Below are 26768 nucleotides of genomic sequence, written 5' to 3' on the forward strand. Positions count from 1 at the left end.
AAACAGAGTTTCTGCCATTTGAAATGGTTAATATTGAATCAGCTGTGTCTTTAATTCACCAGGAAGATGAATGTTGAATCAATTTATACACAGCTTATTCATTTATGGATTATTATCATAATTCATGGAAGACAAAGACTTGACATGTCTCTGATCGTTGTGAATTATTCGTTGCTCTCACACTTCCCTCACAGCCATCACATACTGTTCAGAAGTCCTCTTAAGTGTGTTCTAGCTTTCATACAATAGATAACCTCATACAGTGCTGTCACTTAGGGCTGCAACAACGAATCGATAAAATCGATAAAAATCGATTATTAAAATAGTTGGCAACGAATTTCATTATCGATTCGTTGTGTCGCGCGATTATTACGCCACTCAATAAGTCGCGGAGATGTTTGCCTCTCAGCGCCCCCTCGATGCTCTGAGTGTCCCGCGGGGTCCGAAGCGTTTGCTTTGAAAAAATGAGAGTGTTCAAAGCAGACCCGGTCGCCTGAATACCGCAGCTAGGAATAATGGAATAGGAATCCGGTTCTATTTTGTGGGTTTTTCTCTGAACTGGGGCCATGATTAAGAGGGACGGCCGGGACACTTCGTATTGTGCCGCTAGAGGTGAAATTCTTGGACCGGCGCAAGACGGACGAAAGCGAAAGCATTTGCCAAGAATGTTTTCATTAATCAAGAACGAAAGTCGGAGGTTCGAAGACGATCAGATACCGTCGTAGTTAACGATGCCAACTAGCGATCCGGCGGCGTTATTCCCATGACCCGCCGGGCAGCGTCCGGGAAACTAAAGTCTTTGGGTTCCGGGGGGAGTATGGTTGCAAAGTTGAAACGTAAAGGAATTGACGGAAGGGCCCCACCAGGATTGGCGCCTCCGGCTTAATTTGACTCAACACGGGAAACCTCACCCGGCCCGGACACGGAAATGATTGACAGATTGATGCTCTTTCTCCATTCTGTGGGTGGTGGTGCATGGCCGTTCTTAGTCGGTGGAGCGATTTGTCTGGTTAATTCCGATAACGAACGAGACTCCGGCATGCTAACTAGTTACGCGGCCCCGTGCGGTCGGCGTTCAACTTCTTAGAGGGACAAGTGGCGTTCAGCCACACGAGATTGAGTAATAACAGGTCTGTGATGCCCTTAGATATTCGGGGCTGCACGCGCGCCACACTGAGTGGCTCAGCGTGTCTACCCTTCACCGAGAGGCGTGGGTAACCCGCTGAACCCCACTCCTGATATTAGTCCATTTTTTTTTAAATTATTACTTTAACAGCTCAGGGATGAGCAACCTTTGTGCACTTTCTGAAGATTCTTTGCACTGTGAGTTATGTTTTTGAATAAAGGGTTGGAAATTAATGCTTTTTTGTTTTTTTATCCGATTCATCGATTAATCGAACAAATAATCGACAGATTAATCGATTCTTAAAATAATCGTTAGTTGCAGCCCTACTGTCACTTCACTTAAAAACGTTATGCTAGAACGTGTTCTTGATGTTTGGAACACATGATTCCATTTCAGAAGCGTAGAAATGATAATCTGTTCTGACATGTTGGAGCAGTTCTCTCTGCGTCTGAATAACTGAAGTTATGTTCGTTATAATGAGCCGTGGAACACAGGACTCATATTCTTCTTTTACATGTCCTCTGTCTTATGATTACCAACAGTATTATTGTGATTATCATCATTATCAAAAACTTGTAAACAATCATCCACAACTTCCCCAACACTGACAAACTCCCATCTGCCCATCAATCGTTCTATTCATCATTTTTTGACATTTTTCTGTATCTTTGCTTATTTGTCATGAATATTAAATCTTCCTGTTTAGTTTTCTTTTGCTAGTGATTCCAGTAGTTCCAGATGAAGCTAAAACAGGTGTTACTGCCTTTGTTTGACTATTGCATGCGTCCATTGAACTAAACCACGCACACACCTTCTTACAAATACAAACTACAAAGGTATGTCTGTACACCCTGTCAAGCCAAACTCAGCAATAAAGTTCTCCATCTGGATGTACCGGACTGTTTGTGATTTGACCGGTCCCTTCAGTCTCCGGTGGTGATTTCTGGAACCTAAGTTGAGAGAGAAGCCACGGTGAGCCAACCTCTGTCTTCCACCGTCTCTCATGTCAATCCACATCAACCACATGCTGTTTTGTTGTCAAACCGTTCTGGAGTTAATGAACAAGATTTCATGAAGCAGCTCCTCATAACTTCTGTCCGTTCCTGTATTAAAGCTTAAAGGGCCGACACTGAATCACTGCATGCTAAAATATTGCTGCAACTAACCTGCTGCTCCCTCTGGTCTGATTCCAATTCAATAGTATACACGTTAAAGCAATGAGCTGTCCTCTTGTTGAATCCCACTTGGTGGCTCGGCTACATCAGACCCCGTTGATCCATCTGTACAAATGTCAACAGTGTAATTCCTGTGCATGAATTTAAGTGACTCCACATCTACACACAGTTTTTCTAATACCCAGACAGGTCTAAGAGGCCACACAGCAGTTGCACTAAACTCCTCATCATGTACTTCCAACTCTCTCTCCATTTCCTGTCCTGTCCAGCTAAAGCTTCCCGTTTGTGTCCTCTCCTTCTCCCAACATGTCTGCTCCATCTTTTTTTGATGGACGGCTATCTCCGTCACCACAACGTTATTTCACCTGCCTCATCTTGGAGAGCACACAGTGGAAGTCCTAGCTGCTCTATAAACGTACTCCTAGAGCCAGAGCTTACAGAACATACAGCTGCTGATCAGTAACAAATCACATCAGTAACAATCACATCAGTAACAATCACTCCCAAAGTCAAATCTTGATCTTATTAAGAACACTTAAATATGCATATAATAAATATAATAAAGAGGCTAAATCAGCTCCCAACTCCAATCCTGAAAGACACCTTGAAACAATTCTTTTTTTTTTTACATTTGTTGACTACATACAGTATATGTTCTCTGAGTTCATTTCCTGTAAAAGAAAAGAGAAGGACCTCCTCAGGTTTGCTCCTATAATTGAGGGTCCTGACTGATGATTGGCCAGCTGGAAGTCTGTGGGAACCAATGAGCAGCATGACTGGATCTCACAGGTGGAAACCAATCATCTCGTTAGCAGCTGGTGAGGAAACAGGACACACACACACACACACACACACACACACACACACACACACACACACACACACACGTCAAGATAGTTCACATCCAGCCTTTAGAAACCCCAGTTCCGCTGGCTTCTTAAACGTTGTTAAATAGTTACAGTACCTAGCATTTATAGCCGCACCCACAAGTGATGTCATAAAGGTGTAAAAATTAAAAGCTATTGTGATACTTTGATCAAAAATTTAAAATGTCCCTAAAAGTTCCAGCTGTGTCCTTCTACTTTGTTTCTTTTAGTCTATTTGTTTTAGCCTTGTGCGTGTCCATATTGTACACGTTTGTGATCCTTGCTACTGTGTGCATATAGTCATCATACAGAATGTGTAATGGTAAAAACATTTAATTAAAAGCGGGAGTTAGCTAAAGTTGTCTGCGTAGCGCCGTTGTATAAATCAGAAAACAAAACATCTCACCATTTTTTCTTCGTCAAAGTCATATCCATTGACAATTATAATATGATTTATTTTTCTAGAAAATTATTATTGTCTCTTAACTGACAAAGCAGTGCTTTGAGCGAAGGCTTCTGCCTTGAAATGAACTGACTGCGGAAGTACGCAGCAGTGAACTCTCTTGTGTTCCTCGTGTGCCTCTGTACGTGCCTGTACGTCATGTCGTCATGTGTTCCTCTCTCCGGACAGACTCACAATCTCTGCCATGGCTCCGTGAACCAACACATGGCAGCAAGCAGCCATGGACCCAAAACAAAACAACTCACCCAAAAAAACTGACGATGCTTAAATAGCACCCTTACTTGGTTTCTTTCGAAATTATTTCAACTCCTGCAATATTCGCAGCTGCAAGCCGGCTGTCAGTCACTGTCGGGGGGTGAGGCGTACTGACTGCAACCCACTTCGGTTTAATTTCCTCCGGTATTTCACTTCCAGGTGTTCCTCCACCAGACGCTCAGCATGGGTGTTCAGGGTTTCCAAGAGTACATTGAAAAGCACTGCCCCAGTGCTGTGGTGCCGGTGGAGCTCCAGAAGCTTGCCCGCGGGAGTGTTGTTGTAGGCGGCCAGCAGAGACCACCTCACAGTCCACTGAGACTGCTGGTGGACGCCGAGAACTGCCTCCACCGGCTCTACGGAGGCTTCTACACTGACTGGGTCAGCGGCGGCCAGTGGAACCACATGCTGGGCTACCTGGCCGCCCTCTCCAAGGCCTGCTTCCACGGCAACATTGAGCTCCTGGTGTGCTTCAATGGCGCGCTGGAGAAAGGCCGCCTTCACGAGTGGGTCAAGCGGCAGGTGAACGAGAGGCAGACCGCCCAGCAGATCATCAGCCACGTCCAGAACAAGGGCACCCCGCCGCCCAAAGTCTGGTTCCTTCCTCCCGTTTGCATGGCCCACTGCATCCGACTGGCGCTCCTCAGGTTCCGCGTCGGGGTGAGTGATAACTCGGCCTGGCGACGCCTGTTGAGCGGAGCCGCTCCGGACCGCCGCCGGCGTACGTTAGCCGGCTTTCTTGTTAGCCTGCTAGCTTACCCACCATGTCATCAGTGCCAACTTCACCCATGATAAGAGCAGTTTCCAGCCCCGGCTCTGTGAATCAGTGTGCAGCTATGAAGTGTTAGCAGTGGAGTCGGTGGCCTGCTTTTGAATACATTTAGTGACTTTACCTCAGACTGTGAGTGCAGGGGATCAACATTGTAATGGGTTTGATCATTAATCACAGGCCAGGAAACTACTGACTCACCGACCTGTACCAGTGTCAGAGAGCCAGAAGGGGAGTTTGAAAGAAAGAGCAAGTCCACCTAATCATGTTACCCCCCCCTGCTGAATGTTAGCTATGCAGGAACACTACAAAATACAGGAATTTCTATTTTTGGTGGATTACCTCTATAGAACAGTAACGCTGCCTCTCATTCTGCACGGAGCATTATAGAGCTGTTATCACACACCGTTGCACAGTTTGCATAGGAAGAGATCAGGGATGCTCCTGTTTTACCGTGTTGGTACAGGGTCGATACTGACCTTATTAAAGCATTACTTCACTCACAATGTGACGGTTTGCAGAACAACTACTCACCCCTCAATTCTTGAAGAAACCCTTGTTTTTCTCTGTTGCCTCCATGGTGAAAAAAGGGAGAAAAGCCTTGATGCATTGACATAAACAGGGTGTCTCCCTACTGACCAAACGCATGCATCTCCACCAAAACCTTACTTTTGTTTACACTAAGGACTCATGCGGAAAGTAGCGCACCTACACAAGCTGAGACTGTTAATGCGGAAGTGTTTTAAATTGTGTTGTGTGTTAAATTCTATATTTGCTGTCAGTATTCATATTATGCTGTTTTAAGCACAGGTTCTTTGGTAACATTTTAGATGCATATCTTATTAATTGACTCTTTCTTTTGGGTATCCATCAACCACAAACCGCCCCTGGTTTGCGGTCCTGTTCCTGTAGCCTTCTCTCAAGTGGCTAATACACCACGTCTATGTAAGAGGTTTTATTTTGAGGCTTAATCATCTTCAGGCCCAATTCTTGTTGTGGCCACTCCTCAGGTTGTCCAGAGCATGGAGGACCACCACCTGGAAGTGATGGCCTTATGCAGGGAGAGCGGCTTCCACGGCCTGATAGCCTACGACTCGGACTACGCCCTGTGCAACATCCCGTGCTACTTTAGCGCCCACGCCCTCAAGCTGAGCCGCAACGGCAAGAGCCTCACCACCAGCCGGTACCTGATGCACGAGGTGGCCCGACAGCTCGATCTCAACCCAAACCGCTTTGTCCTCTTCGCATCGCTTCTAGGTTGGTGTGACACTGCTGGACAGAATATACATGGAGGTGCTAGTTTAAAATCAGGCTGACTAACACAACTATGCTGCTGCATGTTTTTTTCTAGGAAATCACATACTGCCTGATGAAGACTTGGCTGCCTTTCACTGGAGCTTACTCGGCCCAGAGCATCCATTAGCATCTTTGAAGGTAAAGATTTGAATGGGGATTTCTCTCTTCATCATCACTGGGCTGGTCATCTGGTGTGTTACTGTACTGTACTGTGAGCTTTGTAAGTGAATGACAGTAACAGTGGGACAGTGTTTCAGCCAGGCGGCATCCTCCCGGTTCTGAAGAGTGAAGCCAATGCAGAAGTGCTTTAAAGCTGCATTCTCTCTAATGTCCATCAGGGGGCGACTCCTCTGGTTGTATAGAAGTCTATGTATGTTTATCAGTAAACATTGTAAACATGAGTTTATGGTCTCAATCTCTAGTTTAAAGTCTTCTTCAATACAGCATGATGTTCATTTAGTAAATGATGGTCCATTTAGAGTCAAACAGACCATAAAGCAGGGTATGCTTTAGGGCGGGTCTACCTTGTGATTGACAGGTCGCTACCACACCACCATCGTCCAGGTCACCAAACTCTCATACTCTTCCCTTAAAATGCCATCTGACTGCAGTATTTAAAGGTTATTTATATATATATACAATATTCAGAGAAGTAATATAGCATCAAACATCCATTGTCTATGTAAAGATATTGTGGAGTAATGTTATCTGAGCAGAGAATGATGTCCCTCTCCCTTTGAGTGTGTTGTAATCTGAAGTTCTCTGTGCTTTGTTTACATAGCTGCGACTGTTGGCGCATGTGAGGGTGCCGTACAGACTATAGCTAATGGCTGCCGCTCTCCACTGCATCCAAATGACGGCTCATAAAGCTGTTCCGACCCACGGAGTTGTTGCGCAGCTCTGTCAGCACTGTTGCTGTTGTTTGCGTTGTTAGCGCCGTAAGCACCCTTAGCTGCTAGCACCATTAGCTGCTAGCCACCAGCTCAACCCCCAACTCGTTGAGAGCCGTGTGGAGACAAAGATGTGCTCTAAACTTCAAATTGAGCACCCTTAAATAAGGTGTAGGTTATAGGCTTTTTTGCGGTGGCCATGAGAGCTCAACACACTACGAATTAGGAAAACAAATAGACAAAACACAAGCAAATGCAGAAGACATCGTCACAAATGTCACAACAAGTACAGAAAACCCAACCAACCAGATTATTTGTATTGGCAGGCTAATAAGAAGCACGAGGCTAACGCTAGGTTCCCAGAAGTCACCACTTAATTCCCCAGATCCACTTTGAACCAAATCCATTAGCATCCAATGAAGTTGCAGTAGAGAAGCATAAAGAACTAATGTAATATTACTGAGCATTACCAAAGATAATTTGATTCACATACAAAAAATATGCGGTTTTCAACATAAACAAATTGCAGTCTGCAAAATGTGTTGGTCCAAAATTCCAGACAGACACTGATGGCATTACATATGGTGAAAAGTGCATTAGGACTTGTTCTATAAACAAAAAAAAGGACTTGGGACTTTACTTGGGTCTTGCCAGTCTTGCCTTTGGACTTGACTTGGGACATGTCAGCCTGGACTCGGGACTTGCCTGTTTTGACTTGACGGCCTTGACTTGGGACTTGACGGTCTTGAGTACAAAGACTTGAGAAATACGTGTAGCTTTCAAAACAGTGATTTGTTGCCTCCTCTGCAGGTTGGACAGCAAATCAATCACAGAAACCGTTAAGGATCTTTCTGGAAAAGAAGACTGAATTTTAGCACCACTGTATTGCCAGAAGTTGTAAATACGGAGAACGCTGTTAGCTTAACCTCCAGCTTCCAGCAGGACGTAGCGGTTTGGCTCAGTGTTTGTGCATGGCCGATGCAATACAGGATACAGAAATAGGATAGTGATGGGTTGGTGAATGGTTGACTCAAACAGTTGCATGACAGCAGTGCCACACAGTGTGTAAATGGTTCAGCTGTTAGTTTTCCATTGACTGGCTGTGATTAAACAGAAAGCCATCTGGTTCACGTGTGCAGCCCGACTGAGGCTAACTACCCTGCATACTGAGGGTCCACTGCTGCATGACGCTCAACAGGACGGACTACTCGCATGTCTTCACTGCTTTCTACTCTTTTCTTGGCTCCCATCAGTGGCACCCAGTCAATCTTTCAGAAAGTAATAAAGATAAAAAATGTAGTATGCAATTCTCCCCAAATATGGTGCATTTTATCTTTAAAATAGCATGAAATAAAAAAAAGAACCACTATATGTATACATATATTTGAAAAGATAACCAAACAAATGCATATTTACATTACAAAAAATAAGTTTTTATCACATGGACACTGCAAATATTGGTAACCAAAACTGCTGCCATCTTGATATCACTGAAATGAAGTGTCTCGTTCTGCAGCTGCTGTCACCTGGACAGTTGTTTACCCATCAATCTCCTTCAGTGTGTAAGGGCCAAGGCAATGAATTTATCGCTGTTCAACTTCTGTCATTTGGCCAAACGCACGTGTGGACGACAAGTGTGGACTTGGATGCTCAGTGATATCTGGAAAGTGGCTCGCTGGCACAACACTTGGTACCCTGCTTTATGGCCTGTTTGACTCTAAATGGACCATCATTTACTAAATGAACATCATGCTGTATTGAAGAAGACTTGAAACTAGAGATTGAGACCATAAACTCATGTTTACAATGTTTACTGAGGTAATAAATCAAGAGAGAAGTAGAGTCATTTTCTCATAGACTTCTATGCAATCAGAGGAGTCGCCCCCTGATGGACATTAGAGAGAATGCAGCTTTAAGACACTTCCTCATTAGCTTCACTTGGCAGAACAGGATCTTGCCGCCTGGTAATATCTAGCAGAATCCCTCTTTTTTTTTTTTTTTTTGGCCATAACTCAAGAATTCATATGCGAATTACGACAGTTTCACACAAATGTCTTAATAGGATAATATGATGACGTGATTTTGGACAGACATGGATGTAAACTGCAGCTAATTGTAGTTCTCCCTGTAAGACTTGAGTCTACTTGTGACGGTTCCTCAGGTGCGTGCCCACCAGCTGGTGCTCCCACCCTGCGATGTCGTAATCAAGGCTGTGGCCGACTACGTCCGCAACATCCCGGACATCGCCGACCTGGAGGCCGTTGCTAAGGAAATCTTCAAGCATTCCCAGGTATGAAAGGTAGCCGATGTGGCGTTGGCGCTCGCGTTTGGACGGATGGATAAAATGCGGGCCGATCGCGCACTTGTTGTCAAATGAATATTCACGATCAAACGGGATTTTGGTTCAAAGCTGTGAGCAGGATCCTAATGAGCTGAATATAGAATTATGTAACACAATGAGAAAGAAAAGAAGGTTGGATTCAAATCTTTTTTTTATTTGACATAGTTTCTCTGTTTTTTAAAGCACTGCTGTGAAACTTAATTGTTATCCTTCAAAGCTCCTGTGACTCAAGTGTTCTGCCCTTTGCTTTAGTTCTTGCTTCATAATATACACTGTGTGGTATGAAATACTAATTCTACAATAGAAGGTTTATTTTTTTCAGTAACAGCATTTTTGCGCCCTCCGTCATTTCAGTGAATTGTTGAAGTGAGAAATGTTCTGATCGCACTGTTCAGGATACAATCGTGCATTATACCACAGTCACCGTTTCCTCTTCTCGGTTTAGTTTTTTAACCACCTTCGATTTGTTTTCTCTTTCGTAGCACATTGTCTTAAAAGCAGTTTGGACAACACATCCTGTAAATGTAATTAGTGTGCCCTGGAATAGAAGGAGCAAAAGTCAATCACCAGCAGACATGAGAACAGGGGAAGGTTGTGTACCGACTGGTGTGAGGGTCATTTGGTTGAAGAATTGTATGAAAAACCTAAGTTTCTATTTGATCATAAAACATTCTGCTTCAAGGCCTCCACCATCATCCCCGTCCCCAAAAAACCAAGGACCACAGGACCTAATGACTACAGGCCCGTCGCCCTGACCTCTGTGGTCATGAAGTCCTTTGAGCGCCTTGTCCTGTCCCACCTAAAAACCCTCACCGACCCACTCCTGGACCCCCTGCAGTTCGCCTACAGAGCCAACAGGTCTGTAGACGACGCAGTCAACTTGGCCCTTCATTTCATCCTCCAGCATCTGGACTCCCCAGGAACCTACGCCAGGATCCTGTTTGTGGACTTCAGCTCTGCCTTCAATACCATCATCCCGTCTTTGCTGCATGACAAGCTCTCCCAGCTGCACGTGCCCGACTCCACCTGCAAGTGGATCACAGACTTCCTGTCTGACAGAAAGCAGCACGTCAAGCTGGGAAAACACGTCTCAGCCTCCCGGACCATCAGCACCGGTTCCCCCCAAGGTTGCGTTCTTTCCCCTCTGCTCTTCTCCCTGTTTACCAACAGCTGTACCTCCAGTCACCAGTCCGTCAAGCTCCTTAAGTTCGCGGATGACACCACCCTCATTGGACTCATCTCTGGTGGGGATGAGTCCGCCTACAGGTGGGAGACTGATCATCTGGTGACCTGGTGCGGTCTGAATAACTTGGAGCTCAACGCTCTAAAGACAGTGGAGATGGTTGTGGATTTCCGGAAGAACGTAGCCTCACCAGCCCCCATCACCCTGTGTGACTCCCCCGTCGACGCGGTGAAGTCCTTCCGCTTCCTGGGCTCCATCATATCCCAGGACCTCAAGTGGGAGCTGAACATCAGCTCCATCACCAAGAGGGCTCAGCAGAGGATGTACTTCCTGAGGCAGCTGAAGAAATTCAACCTGCCAAAGACATTGATGGTGCACTTCTACACAGCCATCATTGAGTCCATCCTCTGCTCCTCCATCACGGTCTGGTACGCTGCGGCCACAGCCAAGGACAAGGGCAGACTGCAGCGCATCATCCACTCTGCTGAGAAGGTGATTGGCTACAATCTGTCGTCCCTCCAGGACTTGTTCGCTTCAAGGACCCTGAAGCGAGCAAGAAAGATTGTAGCCGACCCCTCTCACCCTGGACAAAAACTGTTTGTGCCACTCCCATCTGGCAGGAGGCTGAGGTCCATCAGGACCAAGACCTCCCGACACATGAACAGCTTCTTCCCTTCCACAGTCGGGCTCATTAACAGAGCCCGGGACTGACTGTCATCCCCAGGAAAAATTCCTACCGGTCACTCCCCTGCATCCCTTCGATCCGTATTTCACTCGACACTTTTACACTACACATCTTACTCGTTTAGTCCTGTTATCTGTTCGTTGTTTATAGTCCTGTTATCGGTTCGTTTGTGCACTTTATTTTATATTTCATCCTTATTCTATGTTTCACTTTATTTTATATCTTACTTTATTTTATATCCCAATATTAATATTATTTAGTTTCTACTTGCACTGATTGTTGTTGTTGATTGTTAAATGTTAAGCACCTTCCCGTCATGTCAAATTCCTTGTATGTTCAACATACCATGGCAATAAACGGTTCTGATTCTGATTCTGATTCTGATTCAGAGCACTTCTGCTTTCTAAGCCATCCAAAACCAAAAAAAGAGGATTTGAATGGACAGAAACAGAAAATAGCAACTCTGTCCATAAGTTAAATGTGCAGTGTGTGTTGTTGACATTCAAACAGTGAACAAACATTATCACCAGAATGTGAAGCGATTACAGTGTTGACTTTAGAGATGTGTACTGCTAGCCTCCGGTCCTGTTCTACCACTGGAACGATGGTGAGTCTCTGCAGCGTCCAGTCTGTCCTCAGTCCAACATGAGAGCACGAAGACGCAGAGGGACGGGGTCCGTTGATAATCACAAACACTCAAGTTCCTAATGAAATGATGAGATACTTTTTGTTTAGCAAGAATTGAATTCACACACGAGTGTACAAAACCATGAGGTTATTTCATAAAGACTATTTATTGCATTAAACATGCTATATCGTGATTTATAGCATCATATTAGATTCTGTCCATATCGCTCTATGGCAGAGTAGTCTCCTGACGGAACAAAGATATAGTTATTTTATCATTAAACATATTATACATATATATTAATATTTACACCAAACCTACAGCCTCCGGTTCTTGTCACATTAAACACAGTATTGTGAATTCTTTACCAGCTGTTACCTAGTAGTTGGTTTTTTTATTTTTATCTTTTTATAACGGTTATTTTCGATGGTATGGACTCGGTAGTAGAGATCTCTTTAGAGCATGTGGCCGCACATTACACCTTCTGAAGTAGTCGTTAAAGGAGAGGTTTTCTTCTTCTGTGGTGTCCTCCAGCTGCTGCGTGTGTTCATCTGAGCTGTTTTTCTTTCAGTCGTGCACCGATGACAAAGTCCTCCGCTTCAACAAGGCAGTGGAGTACTACTCTGTGGCCAGCAGCCCCCCCCACCTCCCTCCACAGCTAGGTGGGTTTCTGTCTAATGATGTTGCAGGGGTTTGTTTTTATGCAGAGTAGCTGTCAGAGTTGGTCTTTGTTGACCTGGCTAATACAGGAGTTGGATGAATGATACATCGGATACCTGCTGGTCATCCCGATACAAAAGGGCCTCCGTGAACAGCTTAATCCCGTTCAAACATCGGGATGGGACGGAGCGCAATTTTCAGATCGCAAAAAGCTGCGACTTATTTATTTAATTTATTTTTTCAGTAAAGTGTCCACGCTGCAGCAGGAACACTGAACAACACGTTTCCCACCAGAGGTAGAGACACAGGCTGTCTGCACTGTAGTCTGTGTGAAACTGACTGCAGATCAGTAAGACTCATTTCACACCAGGCCTGGTGTTCTTTTTACACATTTAAGTCGTGATGATTTAATTACATGTTCTAACATTCTACTGTGAGTAAAGATGTTTTACGTTTCAGCAGCTCATTAAAGATTCATGTTGTTCATCTCATGTCACCATAATGAGCGGTTTATATGTAGACTGACTCCAGTGTTGTGTTGGTGAAACTACAGAATGATGTATTGCTTGCGCGTGTCAGCTCTGTGTATATAACGACGGATAAGTCACAAGAAAGCTTCCAGCTCACTATCGTTGATCCATCAACACTATTATTGATGCTCATCTGTTCTTGTGCGTGTTTGTATTTGGAGGAGCTCAGCCCCGACACAGAGCAGAGGACCTGTTAACTACTAATGAATAAAAAGATATCATCAGAGCTTATCAGTACTCAGGTCTTTAATCGTTTAGAACCGATTCCCGTTTAACAGCAGGTTTCAGTCCTCGTACCTTATTATGTGTCCAGTAAAACAGATCGAAAGCATCCGTATCAAGATAGTTTTTATGTAAATTGCATTATCAGATTTACAGATTTAACATTGGGCTATTTAAAATATGTTGTGTGTAAATTATATTTATTTAAATAAAAAAAACTCCAGAAAGGTCCTTTTCCTGTAGAGTCTGTATGCTGACATGTTTCCTGTGTGCCTGTGTCACAGTCGGACCTCAACCAATGGGAGTCTCCGCTGCAGGGCCTCTTCCTAAAATGCTCCCCATTCCACACGCGCCTCCGCCCGTGAAACCCGGGGTAAGACTGTGAAACACACTCTGAGCTCAGCCATTACGATCCCGCAGGTGGTCCGGCTTCACGAGAGAGTGTTGCTCCACATTTCAGGTCCAGCACCCGGACCCTGTGGTGGAGCGCGGCCTGGCTCCGGACCCTGTGGAGAAGGGCCCCCCCCCCGCGGCGGAACGGCTTCGGCGACATTCCTCCCGAAGGGAAGCACACGCCGCTGTATGAGCGGTCGTCTCCCATCAACCCCCACGACCACACCACTCTCTTCAACGCCTCCTCGTTCTCCGAGGAGGAGGACGAGGAGGAGGAGAGCTCGGGCACAAAGTGAGTGTGACGCAACACTTTCCTCTCTGTTGCTGAAACTCTTCAGCTTTTAAGGCTTCACACACTGCCCGTGTTTTTTTTGTGCGATTCATTCCCACGTCAAACATTCTTCTATTGTTTGTCATGAGTACTTTCACACAGAACGCTAATGTTTCCATTTGAATACATAAGGAACACCACTGGGAAGACACATAATGATATAACAATGGACCCGTCCTGTTCAGACCAAACGCGTAGTGGATATTTCACCTTGCGTTATGAATATTCTCCCTCTGCAGCCAATAGGAGTGCTCTTACTGGACAGGAGGAGGGGCTCACCTCCACAAATACCACTTACGTGAAGCACATTTAGTTTGTAACTTTGGATGCAATCACTCTGTCACATGTCTGTCAAACATCTGTCACACCTTTATGCTAGTAGCAGCTAATGTAGCCTGCAGCAGAGGTCTGGTAAACTCACTTCTTTCTAACTCCACACCTCCAGATTTAGTTTTTACTTTTCAAGCGTGTAGTCTTCTAAATGCTCTTTTATTTTCTTTTTCGTTGCGATTTCTCTCCTCCCGTCCTCATCTGAAATAATGTGCAACACAACATTTGAAATCCATAACAGGTTGTTAACCCCGACACTGCACTAAACATCTCCTGCTCAGAGCTTGATGGGGTGGAGGCTGGTGCGTTTACCCACCTGTGTTTAGGATGTTGGAACCATGTCCCTGCCTGCTTAGATGTCATAATGAGTGGATGTTCTCTTGTCTTTTTAGATTGTAGACAAAGGTAGATCTCTACAGAACAGCTGTTGTTTTCAAATGAAAGACTGTCTAATCTTTTCTGTTGATATGAAACAGTGGTACTGATCACGTTTGCTGTGTCTTCAGTCATGTCAGTGACCATAGGGGAGGCTGGGAGACAAACGGACCAGAGGGAGACCCGGGGGACCTGACTAACGTGAGTGGAGCGTGACTGATTACAAGTGTCACCAGGCGACTGAGGTGACATCACTGTGTCCCCTCTGTCCTCAGGCCGACCTCTGCGTGACCCCCGCCGCGGGTCTCCATGGCCTGAGAGCCCAGATCCCCTCGCTGCTCTCCATGCCCACCAGGAACCACATGGACGTCACCATCCCGGCCCTCCCCGCCGTGGCCCCCGAGGTCCTGCGGGTGGCCGAGCACAGACACCAGAAGGGCCTCATGTACCCCTACATCTACCACGCTCTGACCAAGGTCAGGGGGGGTCAGACTCAGGTCTCACTCTGATTCATGTTTTGGGTTTGAAGCTGCACGTAAGCTTATATTTTGTAACACTGATCTCTTTGTAGTAAACTAAAGGAACAGGCAACCAGAGAAAGTATTGACCTTTTCTAGTCAAATTGGTGCTACGCGTACGCAGACACTGTGCAGCGTTTAGGTAACGGCGTTTCTTTGCAGGGAGAGATCAAGCTGTCTGTCACCATCGAAGATGATGCCAACAAAGACCTGCCTTCAGCGGTGCAGCTGTTTCGGCCCATCCGCCAGTATGTTTACGGGGTGCTCTTCAGCCTGGCCGAGGCCAGGAAGAAGGCCGAGAGGCTCGCCATGAGGAACCACTGCCCCCCCGAATGTGAGTCCGGCAGCATGGAGGTTTCTGGGCCTGTATTTCTATTATGGAAACATTGTCTGTCATCATTTCCAAACTATGACTTCAAATCATGTGACCAACAGTCATCAAGCCAAGATATTCAGTTTACAATCATATAAACCAACAACAAGCAGCACATCCTCATTTCAGCTCGACATACGCTCATCAATTCATTCTGAAAGTTGTTTCTATTTGATTTGATGTTGATTGATTAATTGACTTTTTAGTGCAGCTCTAATTTTTTTTATATTAATATAATTATTATATTTAAAGTAATTTCAAGAAGATCCATTGTTCAAATTCTATATTTTTATGTATAATAACTTATACATTATGTTTCCAAAGATCCTGATCTTAACATTGACCGTAATAACAGTGATAATGACTTTTGCCATAATGGAGCGTTCCTGCCTGATCTCTTGTTATCCCCCCAGATACACATGTCATGGTCAAAGAGTGGGCGGCCTACAAAGGCAAGTCTCCCCACACTCCAGAGCTGGTGGAGGCGCTGCCCTTCAGGGAGTGGACCTGTCCCAACCTCAAGAAGCTGTGGTTGGGGAAGGCCGTGGAGGACAAGAACCGCAGGATGAGAGCCTTCCTGGCCTGCATGCGCTCCGACACGCCGGCCATGCTGAACCCCGCCAGCGTCCCCACGCCCCTCTTGGTGCTCTGCTGTGTGCTGCGGTGAGTAGACGGACCAAGTGCATCTGTTTCACTGTTCCGGTGTGAAGTAATATGGAAGGGAGCGAGGCGTTCTGAAGACAGTCCTTTGGTATTTGTAATGCTGTTAACCTTCTGTGTTTTGCTTCAGGTTTATGTTACATTGGCCAGGAGTACGAATTTTGCGTCGTAACGAACTTGACGCTTTCCTAGCCCAAGCACTTTCTCCTAAACTTTATGAGCCTGACCAGCTGCAGGACCTGAAGGTGATTGTGTAGCGTTTATTGTATGGGGAGTGTCTGAGAAACGCACGCAGCAGCGTCATGAACGTCCTGTCCGTAATAAGCTGTCCCGTCAACGGCTTCTAATTGGTCTGTATGTATTTAACAGCTGTAGCTGTCGGGTAGGCCGTGGTTCCACTTGTCTTTTGTCATCCGATCACACCAGGAACCTTTTACCTGTCAAGTCTGAACCATCCGATCACCCAGACCACATGGCCTGGCCTGGCAGTCTTTGAGTTCTGATCTCAGTGAGGTGTGGACAGCATGTGGCCACAATCCAGACAGTTTATCAAACGTAGGTCTACAATATCCCCCCCCCCAGAACCAAGGCTGAAGCACAGCTGAGACCTGCTAAGTTACCGCTGATGATGACGCAACATTTCCAGATTTTTGTTTCTTCAAAGTAAAAGCTTTAGAATTACAAAATAATGTGGTATTTTAGCATGAAGCATCAGTAGGGAAATGTGTTTATCACTAAATTAGCAGAACTTTGTTAGCGGTGATTCTTCAATCAATACTGCAGGAAAGAATAGAAATATCTAAAATAATATGAAAATTCATTAAATTCATAGGAAATGAAGTGTGTTTATCCACCGTTTTACAGCCGCTCCTTTCAGCCTCTGATCAGGCAGGTCTCATTTCACACATGTGAAAACAGCTGCGGTCCAATCCGGCACATCGGATCTCAAAAGTTGCGTTGAACACACAAACGTAACCACGGCCTCATTTGGAGAATTGTCCGACTTCTGTTGGAGTTCATTTGTTCCGTTTCTCTGGACACTCCTCATATTCTGCAGACTATAAACAACCTCCGCGGGCAAAACAAAGTTTTGTTCGAGCACGTTGTTCCTGAAGCCGTAGCTTTTTTTGCTAAAGAGATGCTCCGAGTGACTCGGAGGGGTTCTCGTGTCACGTGTGGATGGTTCATCAACTCCCATGTCTCAGACAGAGCTCCCTTCTATTTGGCCCTCTTGTTAATGTAAACCATCCACACGAGTCGTGCGCTTTGGTCCCTGTGGTCTGTCTGTGTGCATCTCTGTCGGCGCGTCTGCTCTACGCTGTGCCAGAGCGTCCAGGTTGTGCACCGCTGCTTTCGCTTGCTCTGTGCTTTGCTTTGCACTCTGTCAATGTGAATGCTCAGTTGGGCTGTTAGAGGAACATACTGGGTTTATTTTTTCCCCTTTCATCTGGAAAGTTCACATGTGGATGTTTCTCCTCTCCAGATCGACAACCTGGACCCTCGAGGAGTGCAGCTGGCCGCTCTGTTCATGAGCGGAGTGGACATGGCCCTGTTCGCCAACGACGCGTGCGGACAGCCTATTATTTGGGAGCACTGCTGTCCCTGGATGTACTTTGATGGCAAGCTGCTGCAGAGTAAACTCATCAGGGCCAACCGGGAGAAGGCCCAGCTCATTGACCTCTGTGATGGTCAGGTAACTTCATCCACACCGCCCACAAATCAGCAAAACGTGCTCCGACCAAAGGCCTGGGTGTGAGGGCACCGTGTCGACACAGCCACAGTCAAACTGCCTTTATCACAGCACTGAGGTCTGGGTTTCTAGTTCAGATTGGGTTTCTCACGGCTGTTTCTTGCATTGGACATTAGCCAGGCTGCTGAGGTTAACCATGTTGCTACCGCTAGCTTTTTGCTAGCAATCAGAAAACAAATCCAGTGCTACACGAAAGCCAGGAACACAAATAAATGCTTGCGTTAGTTAGCGTTAGTCATGACAATCATGCTAATGCTAGTACCAGCTGCCAGAAACAAACATCTGTGGGTACATCCCAAGTCTCTTATTTGTCATTTCCTCGCTCCTCGCGTGAAGCGGAAGTTGTTCTGTGCCGCCATCTTGACTGCGTCCCAAAGCTCTTATTTCTTTTCTGAGGAGCGAGGACGCACGAGAGCAGCCTTCCAGGAAGTGTTGTAAGGGCCGACACACCCTTATTATTTGATTGGACGATGCAGCCGATAGGACTGATCTGAATATTGTCAATATCGCTGTGTTTCATACAGAGTGAAGAAAGATCAGAGATTAAACTCTAATTTTATATTTGATTCGTTTTCTGATTCACCGTCTGGTTTAAATAGATGTTCATTGTAGACTGAACAGAAGGACCACAAACAACTTTCTTCACTTGTTAGAAAGATTTGTCTTTTCATGATGTGATATTTCCCTTAATAACTTTTATTATGGAAACAAATAATTCATGAATAAGAACAATTCGGTAGAAATCGGTCCTGCGCTTATAAACCGAACACAGACCACAGTATAAATACCACAGACTGTATAAATACTCAGCGCAGTTTGTTAAAGAGGTAACAGACTACATAAAGATAAAACACCTCTACTCTGGCAGTGATATCCGTGTCTTTATTCGTTATTATTATTAGTTATTATTATTAAGTACAGTGATCATGTGAACAGACACAAACTTCTCACAAGTCTCTCCAGCTGTTAAAGCCGACTAACGATCTGATCCAGCTGTGATCAGAAACAGACGTCGCTTCACGAGACACTTCAGAGGAAAGGACGTCTCATTTGTCTTAAAACATATTTCCTCGTTTCTTCTCTTCTCGCATGGTTTCCTTGCGTCTCTCCATGCATCCCTGGTGGGAGGGACTAGGATGCAAGGAAAGGACGCAAGTGAGGGAAACGGGGATGCAATTAAGAGACTTGGGATGAACCCTATGTTTGGTGGTGTTAGCAAGCGTTAGTCATGATGCTAATGCTTGCATAAACAAACACAAAATATAATATATATTGAAAAAAAAAGAAAGAAAAAGGTCAGATATTTGCTTCTGTACAGGTACTATAGTGGTACACAAGGAGTTACTGAGCCAGAAAGTTAAAAGACAAAACAGAGCTTTTCCTAAAGCAGCTACTTTTTGATACTTTGTTTGTTGGATTAAATCCAAAGAGGCAGAAACACGAAAACAAGTCGGAGAGTCAAAATGTGAAAATACGACTTGTTTTCTTGTTTGGAAACGTGCCAGCAAAAAGGTGAGGAAGAAGATTGCCAGCTGATGAAGTTAATAATGGAAGGTCGTATTCAAACCGCCAGCGTTCCAAACGTTTTATGCGTTCCAAACGTTTGTTACGCCTCAATGATACACACTGTGCGTCCACTCTTTCTGCTGAGCTCCAGTCGTCACCGAGCTCATGAATCCTCTTTACACCAGCACAACAAGTACCAGTACAAGTAAAACAGCTGTTAACCTCTGAGAGCCGCAGCATCATCTCCAACGAGCCTATTCAGTCACTTTTGGGGTCGGCTGCAGTTTTTGGCACTTCCGCTTTGGCTTCACTCGTCAGCACCGGAGGTGGCCGCTTGAATGGAACTACATGGCACTCAACTTGCGATGCTCAAACTGGCCAAAAAAATGTATTTGAAAAACGTGGTTGTGCAACGATAAAGGTGAAAATGAAACCTGCCGCCAACACAACAGGTTGCCTCCATTTTTACAAACTTGGTTTTTGGTGTGGAAGCCACTGGGTTATATGTTGGAGAAGCATGAAGCAAGAAAACTGGGCACAACAATAATGAATTCTCGCTTGTTAATGGCCGTAATTTCTGGGTATCTGAAGTCATCCAAATGTTGACAGGAGAGATTAAAAAGTGTTGGTTTGTTTCCCTTCAGGTTATGCTGGCTGCCAAAGTGGAGAAGATGCGTCAGAGCATCCTGGAAGGTCTCAACTTCACTCGGCCACCTCATCCTCCTCCGTTCCCCCCACCGCCTCCTCCACCTCACGGGATGCCTTTCTACCCCCTCGCGGGCTCCTTCTACCCGCCGCCCCCTCAGGGGAGAGGCAGAGTAGTGCCTGGTGAGTACAGTGAGCTAGGCCAGGTACCGAGACGTGAACTAAACCGGTGAGAATGTCGCAGCAGCTGACACACCTGCTCAGAATTATTGTTTTTTTCCTCCCTCCTACAAGGACTCGAAGGACTCGAAGAAATGTCATCGCAGGGTGGGAAGCTGGAGATAGCCGGCACTGTGGTGGGCCAGTGGGCTGGAAGTCGACGCCCCCGAGGAAGAGGAGGCTTCCCTGTTCAGGTGGTGTCTGTCGGTGGACCAAACAGAGGGTAGGCACAGAAAGAAGGCGAGACGTACTTTGTGACGATTTTTTTTTGTAAACCATGTAGTCCCGTTTCTGTCTCCTGCAGTCGTCCCAGAGGAGTGATTTCCACGCCCGTCATCAGGACGTTCGGTCGGGGAGGCAGGTACCACGCTCGGGTCTTCAGGAGTCAGATAGCTTATCTGGTGAGTGAGGGTTGAGTCACACAGATCGGGACTGTCCGTTTTCCCTTTTGTCATTCTGTCTTTATGAATTTCACAGCTTGTCACTAGATGCATTGAGTTTCAGTTTGGTGTAGATTGTTTGTTCATTAAGCAGAGAGATGGGTCCATGGTTTCAAAAGAGTTTTCTTGTTGCATCATTACGAAGACCGATTTGGCTTCATGCTTGTCTACTAGCAGCTGATGTTTTCCCATCAACACTAAATTAAGCCCCTTTCAGAGACGCACTTCTTTACATAAATGTGACGGCAACTTAACATGCCAGTCTCCAGAAAAGAGCACTCTGTAGATCTCCACCAGGTGTGTCTCTCACCTCCCAAACAAAGAAGAGTTTATTCTCACTTGTGGCGAATACCACAAAGATTTATTCATCTCGCATTGTGCCTGACTTTAGTGGATCATAACATACGGGGGGTGGAATACATCTGCAGATGCTCCGGGTCAAAATGAGACCAAAATCAGTTTTTGAGCTAGACTTGGGTATGGCTTGTTTCTAGTATAGACTGTATATAAGAAGTGGACACAGTCGCCGTGACTTTGCCCATTGGTTTGTGGACTATAAATTTGAAGCTTCAAGTTTGGCATTTTGGCCATCGCCAATTTAACTTTTGGCCAATTTTAAAACCACACTGTCAAAGGGTTAAAGTTGTAAGACAAAAACACAGACAACTCCCACACCAGACAACCCCGTGGTAGAGACCTGTTATCACAAGTAGCCCCGCCCTAAAGGACACCCTGCTTTATGCTCTATTTGACTCTAAATGAACATCATGCTGTATTGAAGATGATTTGCTATTGAGACCATAAACTCATGTTTACAATGTTTACTGAGGTAATAAATCAAGAGAGAAGTAGAGTCATTTTCTCATAGACTTCTATACAACCAGAGGAGTCGCCCCCTGATGGACATTAGAGAGAATGCAGCTTTAAGGCACTTCAACATTGGCTTCACTCTTCAGACCCGGAGGTTGCCTCTTGGTTTTCCGCCTAGTCGATGACCGGAAATTATTTTTGCTACTGAAGCAGTTGTTGATACCTTGTAGCCCCTAATGGCCGGTGAAGAGGAGTGACGGGTCAGCAGTCAATGACGGTATAAAACAGTCAATAAAACAAGTTTTAAAAAAAATATATAAATTGTTATCACTGCAACCACAAGAGGACCATGTGCATACAGTCACAAATAAGCCTGAGATGGTAAGTGCATTAATGAATAAGCACTTTTACATAACTTTGAATCAACGAAATCAATTATTACGCTTTTAAATGCAACATTCAATATACAACAAACCAGGAAATGCAGTAGATGAGCTGATTTAAAGTTGTTTAGATTGATTTTTAACTACACTAATCATCAGCCCGGCACGACCTCCTCATATTTCATATGACAGCACGAAATGTGTTGTCATTCTATGCTTGTGCCCTGTGGAACGTCATGAAATAGGCAGGAGTAATAGTGTCGCATTGTTGGCTTCCTTTGCGCCTGTTAGTGACCTTAGAACACGTCTTTTTCCTTGATATCACTACTTAGCTCTGTTCAGTTCTCCCAAATATCACTCGAGCATCGTGGCTCTTTCTGTAACGGCCCTGTCTAGTCTGAACAAAGCCATCACACACACATGGATGTGCAACCACCGCAGTCTAAAAAACATGAAACCGCAATCAGACAATTGAAGACCTCTGACGTTCTAAATGAATAACCTCACTCTGCAAATATGGAATCCATAGACGCTGTTGATGTTCATGTGTGAAAGGCTCACGTAAGTGTCTGAAATCTTTAGGAGTTCTCATCAATGTCCATTTCTAATGTCAAAGCAGTCTCACCTAAAGTTGTGCTCTGGACCAAATTGGTTTGAAGGGCAGACTTGTTTAGGCCCTGCTGGACCGGAGGGGGCTCAGTGACCCTCAACAAGTCACGTTAAAGCAGTGGTCGCCAAACTACGGCCCGCGGGCCGGATGCGGCCCGCCTCCACATTTGGCCCGGCCCCCTGAACAATACCAGAGACGCATTATGATTTTTTTTCAGTCTGCACAATTAATCGAATTTTAATCGCGATGACGATTTTGGCTGCCACGATTAAATGAGCATGATCTTCTGCGATATTAACGTTTAAAATACGTGCTCTGCTACATATCAAATCAAACACTTCCTGAATCAGCCAACCACCAGGGGGCGAACAAGATGAGAGCTGTCATGCGCGCACCCTGTAGAAGTAGAAGAAGTAGAAGAGCCGAGAGACGGGAGCTTGAAGGACGAGTACTTGTGCTTAATTTATTTACACGCCGGCATGTCATGTCTGTCAATACATGGTCGCGCATTTTCAATTCCCCTGCTCTCTGTATCGCGCACGGCGGTGTTCCGCCCCGATCCGCGCGCACGATGCAACAGTCGCTTACCTGCGAGTAGCACCCCCCCCCCCCCCCCCCCCCCCCCCCCACCCCCATAATCGGGCCCTAGGTCAAACGATATGTTCAGTGATGTGGCCCTCACAGGAAAAAGTTTGGGGACCCCTGCGTTAAAGGAATACTTCACCCACAAAATGACCAGTTCTCAATCACTCGCCCCGTGTTACCTTGAATTCCTGAAGAAAACTTCTCGCCTTTCAAACACTTCTGCATCTCCCGAGTGTTTTAAATAGTAATGTTTTAGTAAAGTTGTGCCTGTTTGGGAAGCAGAGAGCATACGACTGGATAAATGACTTGCATTATACCGCACAAGTTGCGTGAGTTTGTAAACGTGTGTATAGTAGGGGTGTAACGGTTCAATACGATACCGTGGTGCCACGGTTAGGTACGCTTCAACACAGCAAGAAAGCAGAAATGCCATCATAAAGTATGTTCTTTCTTTACTTTGAATAATTGGAGGGGAATTTGTGCACAGGAAGCTGCAGCAACTCCTGTTTTGTCTTTAACACGTGGTCTGCTGTTGTGCTTCTGTGAAACAAGGTCACACTCTCTGGTCTCTGGAGGAGGCCGGAGATCCGCTGCACTGCTGCTGCTTTCTGAGATGCTGGATTAAGACATCGGCCTGTTTGTGTCGTTACAGTCAGTTTGCTTTGTTTAGTCCGTGACGTCCGGCCGTCTGTTGTCAGAGCAACAGCGGGAGCACCAACATTTGATTCTCTATTTGGGATTTTGTTTTCTTTTACAAAGCAGGAGTTATGGTCTGGAGAAATGGGCTGGTGAATGAGTAGTGTCACAGGGCTCAATAGCAATAAGCATGTTCGTACAGCCTGGTTTCCGTCTACAGAGCAGGGGCTCATATCCACGGCTATGAATGTACCTTTAGCCCGGTTTGAATCGGTAGGGAGTAGCTACCGGGGAGAGTTTGTAGCGCGTGTGCCGCTGTTGGTTTTCCTGCTAAGCTAGCTTAGCATAGTGTGTAGAATTGTTGTTCTTCCGTGGTGGGCGTGTCAGACAGCACGTCTGTTACGTTGGGTGGGTTGCCAGGTTGAGCGCAGTGGCTCCACCGAGAGAACATTATATTTCCTACATTTTAAGCTTCTAGTGTTATTTAAACGTATTGTTCGGTGAGCCTCGTACCGTGTGTGTGTGTGTGTGTGTGTGTGTGTGTGTGTGTGTGTGTGTGTGTGTGTGTGTGTGTGTGTGTGTGTGTGTGTGTGTGTGTGTGTGTGTGTGTGTGTGTGTGTGTGTGTGTGTGTGTTAGAAATTCAAAGCAACAATATAGCAGGAAACAAACTATTTGATTCCGACCCACGGCGTTAAGCGTAACGTCTGTGCAGTTTTAAATTGAATGGATTTATTCAGAGATAGGTGACACATACAGTATATTCCTCAACAACTGGGGAAATGACCTCTAGTACCCTTTGCTTTTTTTAGGAATGTGAGATAATCATATGATTTGGTCTCAACATGGACTGCATGTGCTTCACAAAGATCAAAATACAGCTGTTGCTCTTTTCACTGTTTAATCACAGGGCAACGACAGAACCCATAACCATTGTTTGAGCATTCAGCATAGGACGCGTGGGAACTAAACGGCCCCTCAGCCGGTCTTTGTTCTGTTTAACACCCTTTTATTTGACTCATAATTAACGTCTTGTTTGTCACCAGGACTTTCAGCCCACATCTGGATTTTCTCCACGTTGCACATGATTTAAAGAAGAACCCTCGCAGTCGCTGTTACAGCCCGACTGTCTTTGGCATCAGTTTTAAAATCCTTCCGCCTTTGTCCCACAGAGTAAGCCTGCTCATAAGCCTGCTCCTATGTGCGGACACGATGCGGTGAAGGAGCCAAAGAAGCTAGAGGAGAGGACATCCTCCCCAGCGCCGTGCGGCGGCTCGACAACGGAGAACGGTGTGGAGGACGACGACGAGCCAGACCGGCTGAACGGAGACGGAGAGGAACGCGGGGCCCTCATCCAACCTGAAAGTGCCTTTAGCAGTGACTCCAAGACGCACAATACTAATCCTCACTTAAATGCACTAAACGTAGACGGCGGCCGCCGCAAAGACGAAGGTCTGGAGGCCGCCATCTTAAAAACAGAAGAGTAAGCCTATTTTTCTAGAGAGGGTGAAGGATGAAAGGTGGAACAGGATTAGGATATCTGCACATTTCGAAAGCCTCCAGGCAATGTACCTTTTCCTGTCAGAACGAATGATGAAATGCTCAGTAAAACACATGAGATATGTGGCACACGGCTAGTTTTACGGAGTTGGTCACTCCATCACCGAGATCATTACATGTTTGCGACAACGATGCTTTTCCTTTTCACTATAATATTAAAGAAGCTTTCATTTGGAAATATTTTAGTTCTTCTAGGTTGATACTCTACATGGCGCCACGTCGCCGTAGTATCCGTTATCAATTTTGTGTTGTGTTCGGGTCCAATCGAAGCAACTCGGTCCAGTAGCTCGGATGAGCTCCGTGTAATTTCAGTCATTCAGCAACATTTCTAGACCCTAAAAATCCGATGAACAAGACACTCAACTTGGTTCCTTTGATTATCACAATGCATGGTTCACAATGCCAGAGGTGTGTCGTTATTATGCATGTCGTCCTGTTTCTTCTATCTTCACACAGCACCGTGTCTCCATTAGCAAACTAACGGCTGGCTGACACCGGAGATGTAAACGGTAAAAAAAAAAAAACACGTTTGATTTGTTCTGACCTTGAAGTTATCTACCCACTTGAAAGTAGCGTGTTCACACGATGTTGTTCTCTGTTGTCGTTTTTCTGCATCAGTCAAATATTTGAGAAGAAAAACACCCAAAAAGAATCTCATGAAAGGCTTTTGATGAAGATCACCACTCGTGCTTCTAATTCAGACCCAAGCCGTCGAACCAGTAATCCTTTATGAGATTGACTTCAGTGTTGTTTTCACACTTCTGCACCAGAATCATCATTTAACATTTTGACTTTGCATCTTTCATTAGTGATCTCAGAGATGCCCCCTCCCTCCCTCCCTCCCTCCCATGCCAGATTTTAAATAGGTTACCTTCTATGTAAGTCGATGGGTTTCTTCCTAACTCGTGGATCGTCACAAGAATGAACTGCTGTCGGGTCCGATTGATTATCGATGGGTTGATTGTGGCGCGGTGTGTTTGAATGCTACTTGGCTACAACGCTTAATAAAACTCTATTCTTTTAGGACAAGTTGTTGCTTGTTTATTTATCCCTCATCACACTGCAACAGCATGTAGCCATTAATATTTCACCTTTCCCCTCGCTCGCCGACTTGACTCTCTGCATATTTAAATCGCCGCATTCATTTTTTAAGAGTGAGCAAATCTGCTCCAAATGCAAAACGGGCCAAAATACAAATTGATGGCTCGTAAGGTTGGTTTTTTTTTCCTTGTGGAAAGCTGATCCTCTGATCTTAACCAGTTCAGGCAGAAGAAGATAGAATACATCCACTGTGATGAATGATTTTACTGATAACAGTTGATAAAACGATCCCAACTATCTTCTTTTCCACCGCATTAGAAGAGTTGTCAGAAAGTGACGTGTGTGTGTGGGTGAACTTTGACCTGCAGCAATACATATCTGAGAACAATCTATCCACACACTTCTTCTTTGACTAATCAATTAGTTAATTGAGAAAAAAAATCAAATCTATCAAATTGTTTTAATACTGTAATGCCGCTGCAAATCATGCAAAATGATCTGTTCCACTCATTTGTAAAT

The 26768-nt window shown here is 45.3% G+C and overlaps 1 protein-coding gene across 1 annotated transcript; it reads left to right on the plus strand.

Moving 5' to 3' along the window:
* Positions 1-3826: 3826 nt before the first annotated feature.
* Positions 3827-26326, plus strand: LOC306693915 (constitutive coactivator of PPAR-gamma-like protein 1). The gene is given in 18 exon segments (XM_079156590.1): positions 3827-4542; positions 5662-5908; positions 6003-6085; positions 8999-9127; positions 12246-12336; positions 13371-13459; positions 13547-13604; positions 13606-13771; positions 14647-14716; positions 14791-14991; positions 15196-15367; positions 15820-16069; positions 16197-16311; positions 17550-17759; positions 19967-20150; positions 20262-20409; positions 20491-20587; positions 24821-26326. Coding segments are annotated over 18 exon segments (3099 nt in total). The 5' UTR covers positions 3827-4068; the 3' UTR covers positions 25136-26326.
* The last annotated feature ends 442 nt before the right edge of the window (positions 26327-26768 follow it).

Source organism: Pholis gunnellus (genome assembly GCF_910591455.1).
Source record: "Pholis gunnellus genome assembly, chromosome: 3".
NCBI classification, from domain to species: Eukaryota; Metazoa; Chordata; class Actinopteri; order Perciformes; family Pholidae; genus Pholis; species Pholis gunnellus.